At 36.7% G+C, this 18,320-nt stretch overlaps 1 protein-coding gene across 1 annotated transcript in view; it reads right to left on the reverse strand.

Annotated features, from left to right (window-relative positions):
- LOC150088572 (zinc finger protein ubi-d4-like) overlaps positions 1-18,320 on the reverse strand; it is a 232,773-nt gene that overhangs the window by 159,467 nt on the left and 54,986 nt on the right. Inside the window, exon 5 of the mRNA XM_090370812.1 lies at positions 1,578-1,781. Within this exon, the coding sequence (XP_090226938.1) occupies positions 1,578-1,781 (204 nt within the window). The remainder of the gene's footprint in view (positions 1-1,577; positions 1,782-18,320) is intronic.

Here is an 18,320-nt window from a genome sequence, read left to right on the forward strand (position 1 = left end):
CAGATTCGATTTTCGGTCAATGTATGGGCCGGTATTATGGGAGATCACCTCATCGGACCTTACCTGTTACCGTGTTGTCTAACCAGACCTATCTACTTGATCTTTCTGCAGCAAGTATTGCCACAACTTTTGAGAGATGAACAGATTTCTGCATCGACGCAACAGACAATGTGATTCCAACACGATGGAGCCCCTGCCCATTATAGCGGAGATGTTCGTAACTACCTGGATGTCACATTTGGTCAACAGTGGATCGGACATGGTGGTCCCGTGCATTGGCCTGCTCGGTCACCCAACCTATCATGTCTTGATTTTTATTTCTGGGGTCATATGAAATCGCTAGTTTATGACACCCCTGTTGACAATGCTGAGGAGCTGGTTGCAAGAATCGCAGTAGCTGCCGAAGAAATTCGAAATTCGCCTGGAGTATTCCAGAATGTTCGGATGTCCATGTGTCGGAGATGTGAGGCGTGCATTGTAGCCCGTGGAAGAAACTTCGAACACTTACTTTAATCCATGTACCTTTTGCTTCTTTTCGTGTATTATTAAAACGATTTCTCACTTACGGTCTATTTTCTTTATGGTGCTTCTTTGTACAACACCGCTTCAGGAAAGCATTTCCGACCCCACATTGCTATATGATTTCGAGTTGTCAGGATGTACCCTACCCCTCTTAGAAGTTCTGAAACGTTTAACTGAAACACCCTGTATACATATATATATACATACATACACTCATCTTCACACTTTCTACATACAATATATTTATATATATATTCACTTAGGGTACAAGTTGTGTTTTGTGGTCACAGGCAATGGTATAGCAGTTTAGCTAACAATGGGCAAAATTGGGAAAAAAGGAAATAGGGTAACATTAGACACTCCAGTCGTCGTATAAACTAATAGTCCCATGTGTGGAAAAAAATTAGTTGGAGGAAAGTGAACAGTATACAAATGAAGAATATAAAGTTAGTGCTCAGGTTATCTGGGAGTGCATTTCCCATCTGTGGTGGTAATGGCCTTGGACATTGTAGATATACGTATCAGTAAGAAGTTGCATGTATACAAAAATATATGCAATCTTATACTTAATAATATATTTTAATAATAATCTTATTCTGTAGTATAATTTTATAATAATCTTACACTTATAGGTAACTGGCTGATATATGTGAAATGGAATCTCTTCAGGATGCCATCCTATTTCACTACTTCAGTATAATATGCAGTCTGCAAACTTTCGATAATTTTCTGCACATAGATACTTGTACTTTGGAAATAAAATCTAAATACCAATTTCGGATGAATTTTTCATGGGTTTTATGACAGGTAACTGTGGCATCTACGTTACGTTATCTTAAGGTAACGTAACGTAGATATACCCAATTACAGAAACCACATCTAAAGAAAAATCTCTCTCTCTCTCTCTCTCTCTCTCTCTCTCTCTCTCTCTCTCTCTCTCTCACACACACACACACACATCTCTCTCTCTCTCTCTCTCTCTCACACACACACACACACACACACACACACACACACAGTGTAATCAGATTAATCCTCAAAAATAAATTTCTCACCTGCAATAGGATCGTCAGATGCAGACACTGGCCAAGAAGTAAGATTTGGAGGCATTTGGGAGGCATAAGAATTACTTAGTGGCAGTGTAGGTTTTGGAGGTGTGTAACTAGTTTCTTCTTCTGTATTATCTGTAGAATCATTGTTATGTCCATGGGTGTAATGATAAGAGAGACCTGGACGAGTCTTGTAGCGAGCTCCACAGACTGTTAAATAAATATATAGATATATAAATAAGAATATCAACAAAATATTTTGGTTAAAATTTAGATTTTAAAGTGTAGGACAGAAAACAAAGCATATAAAATAATACATTATTACATAATAGGACAGGCATCTTTAAAAAAGGCTATTAAACTCAGAAATAAACAACATAGTCTAATTATTTTTTTCTAAATATATATCTCCCCATCACCACGAGTTCAATACATCTCCATTTTAAGAGCAAAGAGGTAATATTTTTTTTTTTTTTTTTTTTGGGGGGGGGGGGGAGTCTGTTCTGGCCTTTGAAAAAGCCATTTATACCTTCCTTAAGATTATCATTGCTTGAAAATAAATACCCATACATATTTCTTCAGATTTCTGAAGAGGAAATAAAAACTTGGGGGGGGGGAGCCCTGGAATACAGGGTGTGTGATTTATCTTCTGTAATCTCTTAGGGCATAGGGCAGCGACTGCTTTATAGGACTTGTTCACAGGAGCGTCACGAAAAATCAAGATCCCTTGTGATCCCCCACCTCTTAAATTTTTGAGAACAGCACAGGCATCTCCAGTGATTATTTTCATATATGGCACGTATGTAGTCTATCAAAAGAATTCCATATCCAAAAATAGAGGCCATGGTCATGGGATGTGGTAACCTGTGGTGTTTTCACTGCATGAACTCCTGTTTTACTTCAAGACCCCAGTGATGAATCCACATTTCATCGCCAGTTACAATTCTTGAAAATGGCCTGCATCATGCATGTCTAAAATTTACTCACGCACGATCATGAATGATTTTTAGAAAGAGTGCCATGCACTGTTTCCAAAAAAGGTGCACACATTCTTGACACCCAAAGAGAACTAAATGTTGACGTGGCTAAACATTCATGGAGGATGATCAGTAACAACACCTCAGAAATATTACATTCTTTGGTATGATTCAAGCTGACCAGTAGGTCTTTGTGTTTGTTTTACTGTTGAACCTACAAGGGATGTTCAATAAGTTATCTACCTAAGGTACTTCCCATAGTTATATTTCAATGATTTGTGATTTATCATGTTACTACTTATCTCAACTTGAATCATATAATTTTGATCCCACTATGTTTTTAGGTTGTGCTGCTGTAACAGAAAGGAGACACCTGAATCAAACTATGGATTTGCCGAAACTGGAGCATCATTCAGTCAAAGTTTCTCATTAAAGAAAGAAATGAGCCAAAGGCCATTCATGAAAGGATGGTGGCTGTGTATAGCAACAATGCACCTTCAGAGTACTATGTGAAATTCTGGTCAAAACAATTCAAGTGGGGTAGAGTCCATTGAAGATGATTAACATCCAAGAAGGCCTGTGACAGTGACCATGCCAGAAAGGTGCCAAGCTGTGGAAACCCTTATGCAGAATGACAGACATTTAAGTGTTCGAAATCTCTAGGGAATATGACATATCCGAGGAAACAGTTATAAACATCCTCCATGAACATTTGGGAATGACTAAGGTCAGTGCAAGGTGGATCCCCAGATTTCTGACACCTGTACAGAAGCAATTCAGAATACAGTATTGTGAGAATTTAAAAGCTTTATGGAAGGGATCCTGAAACTTTCATCAGTGGAATCCTGAGACAAAGCAAGGATCAAAGCAATGTAAGCACAAGGATTCTCCCTGCCCAAAAAATTTCAGGCAGGGGAGAATCTTCAGCTGGCAAGATTATGACCACCATTTTTTGGGATGCTGAAGGAATTTTTAACATTCACTACTTGGAATGCAAGCAGACAGTCACCCGGGGTGCCATAGCATCCTTACTGTACATCCTAAGGGATGTCGTGTCAGGTCATAAAGGGAAAACACAGTGAAAAACTTTCCAGAGGTGTGGTGCTTCTTCAGGAGATGCATCAGTGCACAGGTCACATGCTGTTGCTGCTGCTTTGAGAGAGTGTGACTTTACAGAACTTACCCTGGATCTGGACCAGTAACTGTTTCCTGTTTCGACACCTCAAGGAAAAACTCGAGCATATGTCGCTTTGCTGATGATAATGAACTGAAGTCTGCTGTTTCTGCATTCTTTGATAGACACGACAGAGAATTTTATTTGTATGTTATTTTCTCATTGCCAACAAAATGGAACAAATGTATTAAAGTTCAGGGGAGTTACATTCAAAAATTAAAAAAGATTTTTGCCTCTATCTCTCTATATCTTCCATCTAAGATGCAAGCTCACTTAAATGAAATGTCCAGAGCATGAATCTTGTTTTATGGATTCTTGACCCCATTTAAAAACTGTTTATACCCAGACACTGCTTAGACCAAACTTTTATCTGGTATTCAGAAGGGGCAACATCACCGTACACAGCTTTCATATATTTATAAATAACTTTTGGTTTATGTCCTTCTTTAGTAACACCATGTCAAAAATTTGATGGTCTGATGCTTCAATTTTGTGACATCCATGTTTTTCTTTGGGTTGGCTACAGGATATGTGAGAGCACAAATCTTATCCCTATTTAAGATTCATGCTCACACATATCCTACAATTTTCATTCCTGTGATCACGACACATGGTCAAAAAAGTGTTGTCAGCTTCAGGAAGGAAAACTGTTTTGCAAAACTGACATTAAATTCTTTTAATTAATTTTTAATTGTGTTCAATTTATTTATTTATTTATTTATTTTAATTGTTTTCAATTTATTTTTTAATGTAATGTAATATTTTCGAAATTTTAATTGTTTTCAATTTATTTATTTATTTATTTATTTTAATTGTTTTCAATTTATTTTTTAATGTAATGTAATATTTTCGAAATTTTAATTGTTTTCAATTTATTTTTTATTGTAATGTTATATTTGTTTTAATTTCTGGGGAGTATCGTACTGAGGTAAACTTCTCTTATTCTTTTACAAATTTTTTTGTTTAATAAAGTATATTTATAGTTATGGTAGAGAACTTATTGAACTTCTAGTATGTAAAAATATACAAGGGTGGAATCAGTAAGTACAGCCAGGCCTCGCATAATGCAATTTTAAGTTACCACTATTTGAGAAAATTATACCAATTTTCACTTTACAGGATGCAAATTTTCAGTTAACGCAATCTTCTTTTACATGATAGTTGAAAAATATTTGAATTGCGTGCTAAGCTAAAATCGGATCAGATGGGCAATAAACTAGTGCTTGCCCGCTTCATCATCAACCATCGGAAGCAGATGTGTTACTTATTTGTCTAATAAAGTCACGTGCAGAATTGCATTTAAAAATTCTAATTTTTAAATGCAAAAAAAAAAAAAAAAAATTTACATGAGCCAGATGAAAGTGTTACTGCAAAGGAGATAATGGTAAAAGAACAAGATGAAATCTTTTGCATCGAAGAGAACCACAAACAAAAGGTTTGAGGTTCTCCGATATTTTCTCCGCAATATTTATTTCGCCAGGGCCTAAAGAAGATTGTTGTTGGCTATAGATAATCTTCACTGCAACCAGGATATTGAATTTTCTCCAGAATTCTCATAAGGCTGGCACATTTTCACCATCAGTTTCTGCAAATGCCTTTATAAATATCCTCTTCGGGTACTGTACTCCATAGGCGATAACTCTTTGATCCATGGATTGCAATATGGAAATTGTGTTGGGAGTTTAAAATACAGCCCTCAACTGAGATCTCTCTGAGACAGTTGGGATATCTCAGTGGAGGATCACAATCTGAGATAGTAAGGAATATTATCAAGTATCAATACCTGAAAATACAGCTTTATTAAATCCTTTAAACTCCAACAGCAGGAACTGGTGAATCAATCAGCAAAAAGTAAAGAGGTCACCCAGCCTCCTGCATCTGACTACCAAATGACTCGATATATACCCTTCAATATATATAGCCTTTTAATATCTGTGGGCTCTCAGCTTGATAGATGAGTGAAGGCTTAAATATGAAGCCTCCTGCTGCATTGCCACCTATAAAAAGAGGCAATTTACCCATGGCAACTTTGTATTCAATCACAAAATTTCTCCTCCTTAGCTAGAGGTTCTGGGAGATGCTTTCTTTCAGAAGAGTCATCTCATCAACAGTGAAAATTTTGCTTTGAAGAGTATCTTCCCCCATCAATGATTTTTTTTTTTATTTTTTTATTTCACAGGATGCTTCAGCCACTGAAATATCTGCACTAGATGACTCACCTTGAACTCAGATATTGTGGAGCCCATAGCACTTTCTGAAACAGTCAAACCATACAGTTCTTGCTTTAAGTTCATATTTTGTTGATGTTGTGCCACCATACTTCTTAATAGTTTGTAAAGATAGCTTTAGCCTTTATCACTGCCAGACACAAAGATAAATGCTTCTGAGTCTGATCCAGACTTTTTTTTTTTTTTTTTTTTTTATGAAAACTCCAAACACAAAAGGTATCAAAACCTATAGTACTTAGTACTGTGCATGGGTTGAAGGAGAAGTATGGGGGGAGGGGGCAGCCAGAAACTTTGCTCTAGAGACTAAACATGGGTTTTACCACTTCAAGCCTCCAATAAGCAAAGTGGTGGTATTTCACCGGTTGATAAAAGTCATCTACCACCTGCATAGAGATAAAATTTTTTCCCCATTTTTGCAATATTTAAATTGGGGTTCTTCATGCTTGTAAATGTCATTGAACAGTAGCATTTCAAATTTCATCAGGGATTTTATCCCTTCCCTTAACAATTGCTGAAAATGAACATTAAGTCAATTTCAACATGCTTGCTATCACCATATTGCAAACCCACCCCTCTTTTCATAGATTTTTAAGACCTCTTTCTTTACATCCAAGCCTTCCTTTTATTTGAACTCACCTTCCACAAACAGATATCTTGTTTTAAACCACAAGATCACAATAGAAAATTTAAACACATGTATTTTCACTCTGGCAAGCCAAGGCAGGACTGACTGGTGAGCATGGTCATACCACACTGACCAGTCAGCCATTAGGTCATCATTATGATTTGGTGTGCACATACCAAATCATATTATTCATTGTGAAAACACATTACAACTTCTTTTGGGGTTTCCATTCTCAGCTGCAGTAGAGCTCATTCTTGCAGTTTCTATTTTCACCCATTTTCACAACATGTGTGATCTTATCCTAGTTTTCTCCATCACGGGGAAGGGATAACAAAACAATCTAAGAAAGCCATAAACATGAGATGAGCAAGGCTACAGTAAATAAGCCCAAGGAAGTTTTGTTTTATTTGCTTTACAGAATTTACCATCCAGCACATATTATTATTTTTTTTTAGCCATATGGTGCAAGGAAGCCTGAGGCTTATGCTGCACCAGCCATAATATTCCTGTTACCCTGAGAGAGAGAAGTAGAAGAGAATCACCAAAATAGAGAAGAATGATGATATGCAGCTCAGGACCCTGGGTTTGCAAAGCCCATACTCACCAGATATGAGCCCCTGGAGTAAGTATGTCTTCTACATACTTTGCAAGTAGAAGAAAATGCAATCCTCATTTCATTCTACTTATATAACTAAGAAAGAAAATCCATTTTCAAAAAAAGAAAAGAAAAAAAAAAAGTTTGGTAACAGTAGTGCATTTAATTTTTTTTTCTTAAATTAATTAAATTTTTGAATTTTTTTCTTTTCTATGATTCACAGCAGTGAAAAGTAAATATAGTTATCTTCTTAACAATTAATTACTAAAATTATAACTTTATGTTATCTAAACTTAACGATTCAGTTTAATTACAACTGTATAATATTTATTACTCTTTTAAGTCTCTTTTCTCTATATATATGTATCTCTTCGCAAGCAATAATGAATAATGGCAAAAGTAAAGAAAGCCAACGCGAGAAACTTTTAGTGGTCCAAAGCATTTTCCGGTATCACAGCTTCTCCCTGCATTCTTGGTAAACAGATGGTGCGTGTTATCGGTTATTTGGTTTTTTTTTTAGGAGCATTAGCAACTAAGGCCATATTGCTCCGGTGCGGTGGTCATTCCCTGACCTTTCCGCATGCTCCGTATTTGGTGGTGACGGGCTCGAACCCCGGTCTAATCAAGAAGCGTGTGCTACGCACTGGTGCTCCTTCCCACCTGGCTACGGAGGCGCCTATGTTATCGGTAGTGGCAGTAGAAGTCAATAACGATGTATTGATTAGTTTCTTCTCATTATTAAAAACAGATTCTTGGAGTTCGTGAGTGGGCTGAAATTTACTTATGGGTACACCCTCCAGACTGCTGAGGCAGTCTGGAGGGTGTACCCATAAGTAAATTTTTGATTTCCAGTGTTTCTGCGATTAATAATTTAGTATAATTCTTCTGTATACTAAGTATTTTTGACTCGTCAAATAAAAAGGTGTGATTCTCATTGACGACATGGAATGCTAATTCCGATGCACCTGCTCTGGTCACATTTTGTCTCATCCTCTAAGGGGTGTTTATCCCCCTTTCCCACTGTTTTAACCTGATAGGAAAACAACTTCTATTGCAACTACCGATAACACGCACCATCTGTGCGTGTTATCGGTACGAAGTCGTTTACGTATCGGGTTAAAACAGCAGTTACGCCCTCCAGACTGCCTTGGTCTTAGGGTGTTTATCCCCCTTCCCACTGTTTGAACCTGATAGGCAAACGACTTCTACTGCAACTACCGATAACACGCACCATCTGTAGAAGTCGTTTACGTATCAGGTTAATACAGTGGGAAGGGGGAATAAACACCCTAAGACTGAGGCAGTCTGGAGGGTGTACCCATAAGTAAATTTCAGCCCACTCATGAACTCGGATAATCTGCTTTTAATAAGAAGAAAAAACTAATCAGTACATCGTTATTGATGTCTACTGCCACTACTGATAACACGCAGCATGTGTTTACCGAGAATGCAAGGTACCAGGAAATGCTTTTGGCCAGTAAAAGTTTCCTAAGTTCTTGTGTTGGCTTTCTTTACTTTAGCCGTAATAACAAATTGTATAGAAAAAAAAAAAGAAATAATAATCGCTAAATCTTTCTAAAAGAACTAAATATAAAATTTCATGAAAATCTGTCCACTAGGAATTCAGCTGTTACATGATAACAAACGAACATGAAGACAATATGCATTTACATATATATAACCTTGAGAGCCTATAAAACTGGATACAGCTAACAATGAAGCTAACTTAATAAACACAGAAAATGGCAAAAAAAAAAAAAAGAACAACAACCTAATAGCAAAGATGTTCAAGTGTAACTTATTGATATATAGAAATAAAGAGGAATGCTTTTTTTTGTAGAATGCTTCACTACAACGCCCTCCTAAATTCAATTAGACAAAATTATTACTCAATGGTTTCCTCCGCTCACAGGCATACGAATCATCCGACGTATCTGTGATCGGCAGTCAAGATCACCCAACCCGACCATCAACACAATCAAACCATCACCACCACATAAACCTTGAGAGTCAGAAAACATCCTGACTAATAATAAAATTATTAAACTCATTAAAATGATCGCGACATATAAAAGTTAAAATCTTTAAATTAGCTAAAGTAATTGAACCCAATTTTGAATAACTTCTCTTCCTTAAGCAGACTGGGGCTTTTTGACAGTCTGTCTTGGTCACAAGGATAGAAGTAACATAATGGGAATTTGTTAAACTCTTCGAGTTTAATTAATATCCTGGCGCATGCACACAAATGATCACAAGTTCAATATGAGAAATGGGCTATGTATATTAATAGAATTCTCATGTAATTTGATTTCCAGTGTTTCTGCAATTAGTAATTTAGTGTAATTCTTCTGTATACTAAGTATTTTTGACTCGTCAAATAATAAGGTGTGATTCTCATTGACAACACGGAATGCTAATTCCGATGCACCTGCTCTAGTCACATTTTGTCTCATCCTCTAATTTTTTGTACATCTTGTCGACCCTCAATATGATGAATCACATTCCTTACATGAAATGTTGTATACTGTAGTTAATTTGCGTCGAAAATGACAAAAGTTTGAATTTCTTGAATTTTATACTGACACGTCATATCAACAGCATTCAGTTTAATATTTATCGGAAACAGACAAATACTGGCATGTTCCTTCATTATGACAGCTATCATCCATTTGCATACAAACAATCTATTATGTTTAACCAATTTCGAACGCATATAAATATTCAACATCGGAAACATCGTTAGCCAATGAAATCCAAACAATAACTGAAAGATTTTCAAATAAAGGCTATCCTCTTTCTATTATTGACCAGGTTAAATTACAAACTAAAAATAAGTTGCAAATGAAAACTTTAGCCCATAGCAATAATCCCAAGAAATACTTTATATCCGTTCTGTACATGGAGAATTGGCACAAATAACTTAAGACTTTTCAGGGATATGGAATTTAAAATTGTGTCTAGACCCACGCAAAAACTACAGACTGAACTAAATAATCGAACAATACTTTTGTCATTTTCGACACAAATTAACAACATAGTATACAACATTTCATGTAAGGAATATGATTCATCATATCAAGGGTCGACAAGATGTACGAAAAATATGCGAATGAGACAACATTTGGCTTCATTGCATGTGACTAGAGCAGGTGCATTGGAATTAGCATTCCATGCCATCAACAAGAATCACACCTTTTTATTTGATGAGCCAAAAATACTTAGTATACAGATGCAGAAACAAGGGAAATCAAATTACACAAGAATTCAATTAATGTACGTTGCCCATTTCTCAGATCGAACTCGTGGTCATTTGCATGCATGCATCAGGATATTAAATAATCTCGAAAAGTTTAAGAAATTCCGATTATGTTACTTCTATCCTGTGACCAAGACAGACCGTTGAAAAGCCCCAGTCCGTTTAAGGAAGAGAAGTTATTCAAAATTATGTTCAGTATTATTTCAGCCAATTTAAAGATTTTAACTTTTATATGCCGCAATCATTTTAATGGGTTTAATAATTTTATTATTAGACAAGATGTTTTCTGTCTCTCACGGTTACATGGTGGTGGTTTGATTTGTTGGTGGTCGAGTTGGGAGATCTTGACTGCCGATCGCAGATACATTGGACCATTCATATATCTATGAGGGAAGGAACCCATTGAGTAATAATTTTACGTCTGATTGAATTTAGGAGGGTGTTGTAGTGAAGCATTCCATAAAAAAGCATTGAGGTAAATTCCTCTTTATTTCTATATATTAATACAAATGTAGAACTCATTGAGCATTATAGCTCTGTTTTATTTACAGTTATTGATAACATGCAGAGTTAATACAGAGAGATAAGGTGTCCATTAAAGTAATTCACTATATAGTGAGACTTCATTAAATGAGAACTGCCTGTACTTTATTCTGAGAATTAATCTTTACGAACTTTCATATGTTCAGTTGAATTAATTTTTATTTATTTATTTTTTTTTTTGTTATTTTACACAAACTTTTTTGACCTGGATAGTAAGAGAGAGCATTCTCTGGTCTGTGTGAACATTTGGAAACCCAAGGGACACAACGTAGAACAGTTTTACTTATTGATATTAGTTTTAAAAATACTTTTGCTATTTTCATAAACAGCAAGAAGAGCATGGTTGATAGCACATTCCATTTTTTCCATTTATTAATACACACAGTTTACATACATTCATATATATACAAAACTTACATAGATTTATATATACATTTCCATCATCCAGAGCTTGTGTGCATGTACATGTAACATGGTGGCTCCAAGGCAGTAGCCCCTCTCCACCTTTGTTCTCTGTGTTGGTGTATAAACACTAGGCCATTTCTCCACCAGGAAGCAGCAAACACCTGGGCAGCTGCCGCCTGGTGCCCAGGCAAGATGAAACCAGCCTGGGTCTGCTGACCTATATATGCTTATGTGCACAAATTCCTGCACCCACAGGAGGTAGTGCAATACCGGTGGGTACCAGCAATCCCACTCTCAAGTTACCCAGACCTGGAAGCCAGCAAAAAAAATAAATAAATAATAATAATAAAATTTTAAAAAAATATAAAAATAAAATATAATAATAAAAATAAAAAATAAAGTGGCATAGTTACCCATAGTAGTACCACTACATATTTTTAGGTAAACATGGCACTCGATTCTTAAATTATAGCAATTTATCACAACTTAATTAAGTTTAGTGATAATAGTGCTGAGTCCAAACAAGGCCTGGAGTAGCGCCAAAATGAGTATGGCTTTTAACATTACATTACACAAATTGTGTTGATAGCACAGAACCATCGAGAATTTTGAAACTGCTGACAATATCAATTACTCCCCTTGTAATTTGTCTTTAGTTATGACTGTACATTATTTTTAGCCAACAAACTGAAACACAAAAACTGGAACATGATATTGCCATGGGGAATGTCTTTGTGTGTGCGCGATGTAAGGAGTGTAAGGAAATCAGGCGACAACTCAGCGTTGTTATGGGCCTATATGAGAGTTTGAAGGACAGGGTGGATGCCCTCGAAAGATCTAAATTGAGGGGCCCATCAGGCTCTCAGCTGCCCAACTCAACGCCAGAGCTCACTCCTGGGCATCAGGCAACACAGCGGCAATCTCCAAAGCAGAATGCGCTGGTCCCAAAGGAACTAGTTATTGTTGGTGACTCTATTGTCAGGGAGACGGGGAATATATTTTGTAAAAAGGATAGGTGGAACAGGACCAGGGTATGTCTGCCAGGGGCAAAGGTTGATGACGTTGTAGAGCGGATATCATCTTTCAAGGGCACAAAAGGTGATATAGTTGTACACGTTGGCACTAATGATATTAAGAGTAGGAGACCGGCGGAATTACTCAACAAGTACAGGTCACTGTTGAAAAAAAGCCGTGAAATAGGATTGAATTTGAAAGTGTCTGCAATTCTGCCCAGACACGACAGGAGGGAGTATATGATGAGAGCCTTGTCGATCAATTCGGCCCTGGAAAGATTGTGCAAGGCTCAAGGGGTAGAATTTTTTTCAGCCTGGACTGTACTTGTTAACAGGAGAGATTGCTTCTACAGGGATGGGATACACTTAAATAGAAAGGGTGCAAGAATATTTGCTGATGCTATCGAGGCAGTGTTAGGTGGGTCGGAAAACTGCTAGTTTGGGGGGATACAAAGACTAATAGTTTAACAGTAACCGCAGGCAGAGGTGAAGGTGATTCTTGCACAACTTCTATTAGAATAAGAAGCGACCTGGAGCGAGGGGTGTTGGGGGTTTCAGGGACGGATGGCAGTCATCATGGAATAGTTGGGTATATGGGATGTGTTAGGGTAACAAGGAATAGGCATAGGAGCATGTATGCTTGCATGTATACCAATGCCAAAAGTATAGTAAATAAATTTGATGAATTTGAAGTGTTGGTCAAGACATCAAAGGCGGATATTGTTGGGATAGCAGAGACGTGGTGTCACAAAGATATAAGGAATGCAGAACTGGAATTTGGGGAGTACAATGTGTACAGAAAGGATAGACAGGACAGAAAGGGAGGGGGTGTTATGCTGTTAATTAAGAAAAACATAAAATCAAAGGAAGTGCACCCAGTTAATATAGATGAACAGTGCTCTGTTGAGTCAGTTTGGTGTGACATAAGCACTGCGAAAGGAAAAATAAGAGTAGGAGTGTGTTATAGGCCTAATGACTCGAATGAGTACAATGAACAATTGTACAGAGAAATAGAGTGGGCCAGTAAATCAGAATGTCTTATAATGGGGGATTTTAACTTCCCAGATATTGACTGGAACTTGTGGGTTGGTCACTCACACACTAGTCAGACTTTTGTGGAGTTATTGGATGATTGTTTTCTGCAGCAGCATGTTCGAGAGGCAACCAGAGAAAGTAACACTCTTGATCTGGTTATCAGCAGTGATCATTCGTGTATTAAGAATTTGCAGATAAAGGAACCACTAGGTGGCAGTGATCACAGTGTGCTGAAGTGGGATTTACTCAAAGAGGTAACTACCGTCAGGGGTAAAGGAAAGGGTTTTTGCTTCCGTAAAGGGGAGTACAGTGGTCTCAGACAGTTTTTAAATTCTGTACAGTGGGATCAACTGACGATGTTACAAACAGTAAATTCTAAGTGGGAAGCATTCAAAGAATTAATCGTGGAAGCTACTAGACTTTATATACCGATTAAGAAATATCGTTCAAGGTTTAGGCCTAAATGGTTATCAAATGAACTAATGAGACTCGTAACAGAGAAGACAAATGCATGGGATGCATATAAATTATCAGGTGACGCAGAAGCCTGTGGCAGATATAAGCTAGTCTGTAATCAGGTCATAAAGGAGGTTCGGCAGGCAAAGGCGGATTACGAGAAATCTTTGGCAAAAGATGCTAAGAAAAACAGCAAGGATTTCTTTACTTATATAAACTCTAAAAGGAAGGGGATGAATATGATTGGTCCACTTGACATCGATGGTTCGACTGTTGATGATCCTGCTCAGATAGCAAACAAACTGAATGAGTATTTTGCATCTACATTCACACGTGAGGAATTATTACAATTTGAAAATGGAAGAAGGTTATCAAATTGTAGCAGTGTGCTTAATGATTTTGTAATAACTGAGAGCAAAGTGGAGGAGAAATTGTTGAAGTTAAACATAAAAAAGGCACCAGGGGTGGATGGGATCTATCCAGTTATTTTAAAGGAGGCGGCAAAGCAACTAAGCAAACCCTTAGCCATAATTATGAGAGCATCCTTGGACTCAGGGGAGGTTCCCACGGACTGGAGATGTGCAAATGTGTCCCCAATTCACAAAGGTGGATCGAAGGGTGACACGAGTAATTACAGACCAGTTAGTTTAACTTCTGTTCCGGGTAAAATAATGGAGTCGCTGGTTAAAGATGCATTGCAGGATCATCTAGACAAGACTGCAGCAATAATTCAAACACAGCATGGGTTTGTTAAGGGAAAGTCTTGTCTGACAAATTTGATTGGTTATTATGATGTGGTCACAAAGGAACTGGATGCAAAAAATAATTTTGATATCATATACTTGGATTTCAGGAAAGCTTTTGACACTGTTGCGCATGGAAGACTACTGTACAAATTGGAGCAGAATGGTATTAAGGGTAAGTTGCTACAATGGATAAAAGGATGGTTAAGTGGGAGAAGACAGAGGGTGGTAATCAATGGGTGCTGCTCTTCGTGGACTAATGTTATTAGTGGAGTCCCACAGGGTTCGGTGTTGGGTCCACTGTTGTTTTGTGTATTTATCAATGATATTGATGAAGGTATATCAGGCTTAATGTCGAAGTTTGCAGATGACACAAAGGTTGGCAGGGTTGTTAATGACAGTAATGGCAGTGTGCTACTGCAACAGGATCTAGATAAATTGGGCAGATGGGCTAAGAAGTGCCAACTGAAGTTCAACCTTGACAAATGCAAAGTACTGCATATGGGTAGAAGTAACCCCAGAGAAACGTACCAACTGTGTGGTACTACACTTAAGGTGGTAGAAAATGAAAAAGACCTGGGAGTAATTGTGCAGTCAGATATGAAGTTTTCTGAGCAGTGCAGACAGGCTGCTAGGGCGGGTCATGGGGTTTTGTCAATGATATATAGGAATTTTGCTAGCAGGGAAAAGGAGGTGATTGTCCCTCTGTATAAGGCAATGGTCAGGCCACGCCTTGAGTACTGCGTACAGGTCTGGAGGCCTCATTTTAGGAAGGATGTAGATTTGCTTGAGCGTGTACAGAGAAGAGCAACACGATTGGTGAGGGGAATGAAGGGATTCTCTTACCAAGAGAGGCTTAAGTTCTGCAAATTGCAGTGGCTGGAGACTAGGCACCTGCGCGGTGATCTGATTGAGGTCTATAAGGCCTTGAATGGGTTGAGCACGCTGAATTCTGATGGGATCCTTCCACTTGTTCAGATTACCAACCTACGGGGACATAAGTTCAAATTAAGAAAGGACAGATGTAGAATAGATGTGCGGAAATTTGCCTTTAGCCAGCGGGTGGTTAATTGCTGGAACAAACTTCCATCTGTCGTTGTAGAAGTTGATAGGTTAAATAAATTTAAGGAGGAACTGGACAGGCATTTGGAGGGAATGGTGTGATTTTTTTTTTTTTTTTTTTTTTGGCTGATGCTGCATAAGCTCCTACACTTGCTTTCTTGCATCATGTGCCACTACTACTACTACTACTACTACTACTACAAAAATCATACAAAACTTAGTTAAAAGACAGAAGCAAAGCTATATCATTATAGACTTTTCTATAAAGATATAGTGAATTATGATTTTTCCATAAACTTGGAACTATTCTTACTAAAGTTTATGGAACTCATTATGGAATATCATATTTATAAGTCACACTTTCAGCAATGCGTTTGTAAAACAGGCATAACCTTGGGGCAGTGAGTTTTCCATTAGGGAATCTGTGCAATGAATTTGCTCATTGAATTTTCAAGGCTATAAAAATAAAAACTTTGTATATAAATGTTTTTAAATATTAATTTGTTCTTAAATTAACTTGGGCGCCCAACAACAAGAGTGAAATTACTGTCAAAAATCTAATTAAGAGATAGCAACACATATTGAAAGATTAAGAAAATTCATACATTAACAAATATTTTACTGAAAATAATCTTTAAAAAGATAAATACATACAATCCTTTTGCACCACATACTAAAAATACATGTATACAACAGGAATTTTAGTATGTGGGTTTAAAATATACAGCTAAAAGAGTTAAATGTTGTTTTTGTTTATACTTCAGCATTTTTACTAAGACAGAGGAGGTCACAATAAATCATGAATACAATCGTTAATTATATTTAGTAGTCATGGGCTTGAACCATGATACATTCAAAGAACATGTGCACTGCACTTCCACTTCTGACCACTAGGCTATATATCAAGTCCAAAGAGAGTGGCAAGCATAAAATTTTATGCACCTTTTTTACCATTATTCTTAGGTTTACCTTTCCTCCAGATTTCACTAAAATACTGCTCTAGATACAATTGTTGTAATTTTTACCATGCTATTTAAATTTCTAACCACTGTTATTCTTTCCTCATTCATACTATTTTTAAACATATTATTGAACGTCTGTTTATTTTTTAAGCTTTTCACTGGTTCAAATTCATCACTATAAATTTAAAAAGGATGGTTGTAGGACTAATGCACAAAAATTTGCTTTCAGCTAAAGGGTGACTGATTGGTGGAACAAACTACCATCTGGTGTTTGTGGAGGTAAGTAGTTTGAATAAATTTAAGGAAGAATTATATAAATTATTATAGAAGATGGAAAGGTGTGGTGGTTAGGTTTTCTTTTGCTGATGCTATATAAGATTATATCCTTGAATCATTTTATACTACTAATACTAATCTTCAAAACTAGAACTAAAAGATATTTCCAGCGGTTTCCCTATGTTCATGCTCTTGGTTACCATCAATCATGTATGTCTACTGATTGTGGAAAGAAATTACTTCAGTGTGTGCAATATTTTATTATAGTTGTCAAAAACATTACCAACTGAAATATAGATTTAAATTCACGTTTAAAACCATATGTTGCAATTTCTTTTTGAGATTTTTTTGTCTATGACATAAAGGGGGGAAGACTTGCATTTTTAATATAGTCTTACATCCATTAAAGTGTCCATAATCTGGTTTCAAAACTTGAGGCCTGCACTTATTAGCGTAATTTTTTATTGAAATCAGACACCCGTCCTCATGATAGAAACTAATTATTTCTGAAATTTCTACTCAATATACAAAATTGAAACTCTCAATATACATAAACAGAATATTTTTCTTTGATTTCCTACCTTTACAGTTCAGCAAAAACTATTAATTAACTCAAAAACAGCAAAAATGTACGATCATATTTTGCACTTTTATAATTATGAGCGCAAAAACAGTCGGCGAAATTCGTTTGATTTATGTAACGCATCTCTCCATACGTTTGAAATTCGCGCCAGATCGTTTCGCAGCTGGCTAGAACGAATCAACTTACACAGAGCCGTAATTGACCTTGAAGCTAAGTGCGTCACAGTTACCAAGGTGATTGACGTAGTTTCACGTCAGCGTTACCAACGTGACTGACGTAGCCGACATTGAGAAAAAAAATATATGTACGCAACTGTTTCTTGGCATAAGAAACTAACGGAAAGAATTGCAACAAATTGTTTTTGAAAAATATTTCCTTTCTTCAATATGTATTGGACCTACCAACCAAAAATCAAGAAAATCCATCTATTGGAAGCCACAGTGAAAACGGTAAAAAAAAAAAAAAACTGGCGTAAAACTGATGACACAATGCGCATTTGAAAAAAAAAAAAAAAAAAACATTCAGTTTACTGTAATTGTTTTGTAGAACAATATTTTGCATTACTGTTTTACCGTAATTGTCGTAGGCAACAATATCGGATACTGGATATATACTTTTTTTTTTCTTTTTTTTTTTGGTAGTTGGTGCATCGGCTTCTGTGGCCATAATGCACCTCCCAAGGTTTTTGAAGTACTTTGATCAAAGCCCAAGGCGGGATTCAAACCCACGACCTTTGGGTTGCCAGGCAGGCACTTTATATATATTTGATCTTCTAAAAAAATTTTCAAAAATATGTTTCTATTTATAGTTGTGTTA

This window comes from Mastigoproctus giganteus, chromosome 3 (genome assembly GCF_048544385.1).
Source record: "Mastigoproctus giganteus isolate SK-2022 chromosome 3, ASM4854438v1, whole genome shotgun sequence".
In the NCBI taxonomy this organism is placed as follows: Eukaryota; Metazoa; Arthropoda; class Arachnida; order Uropygi; family Thelyphonidae; genus Mastigoproctus; species Mastigoproctus giganteus.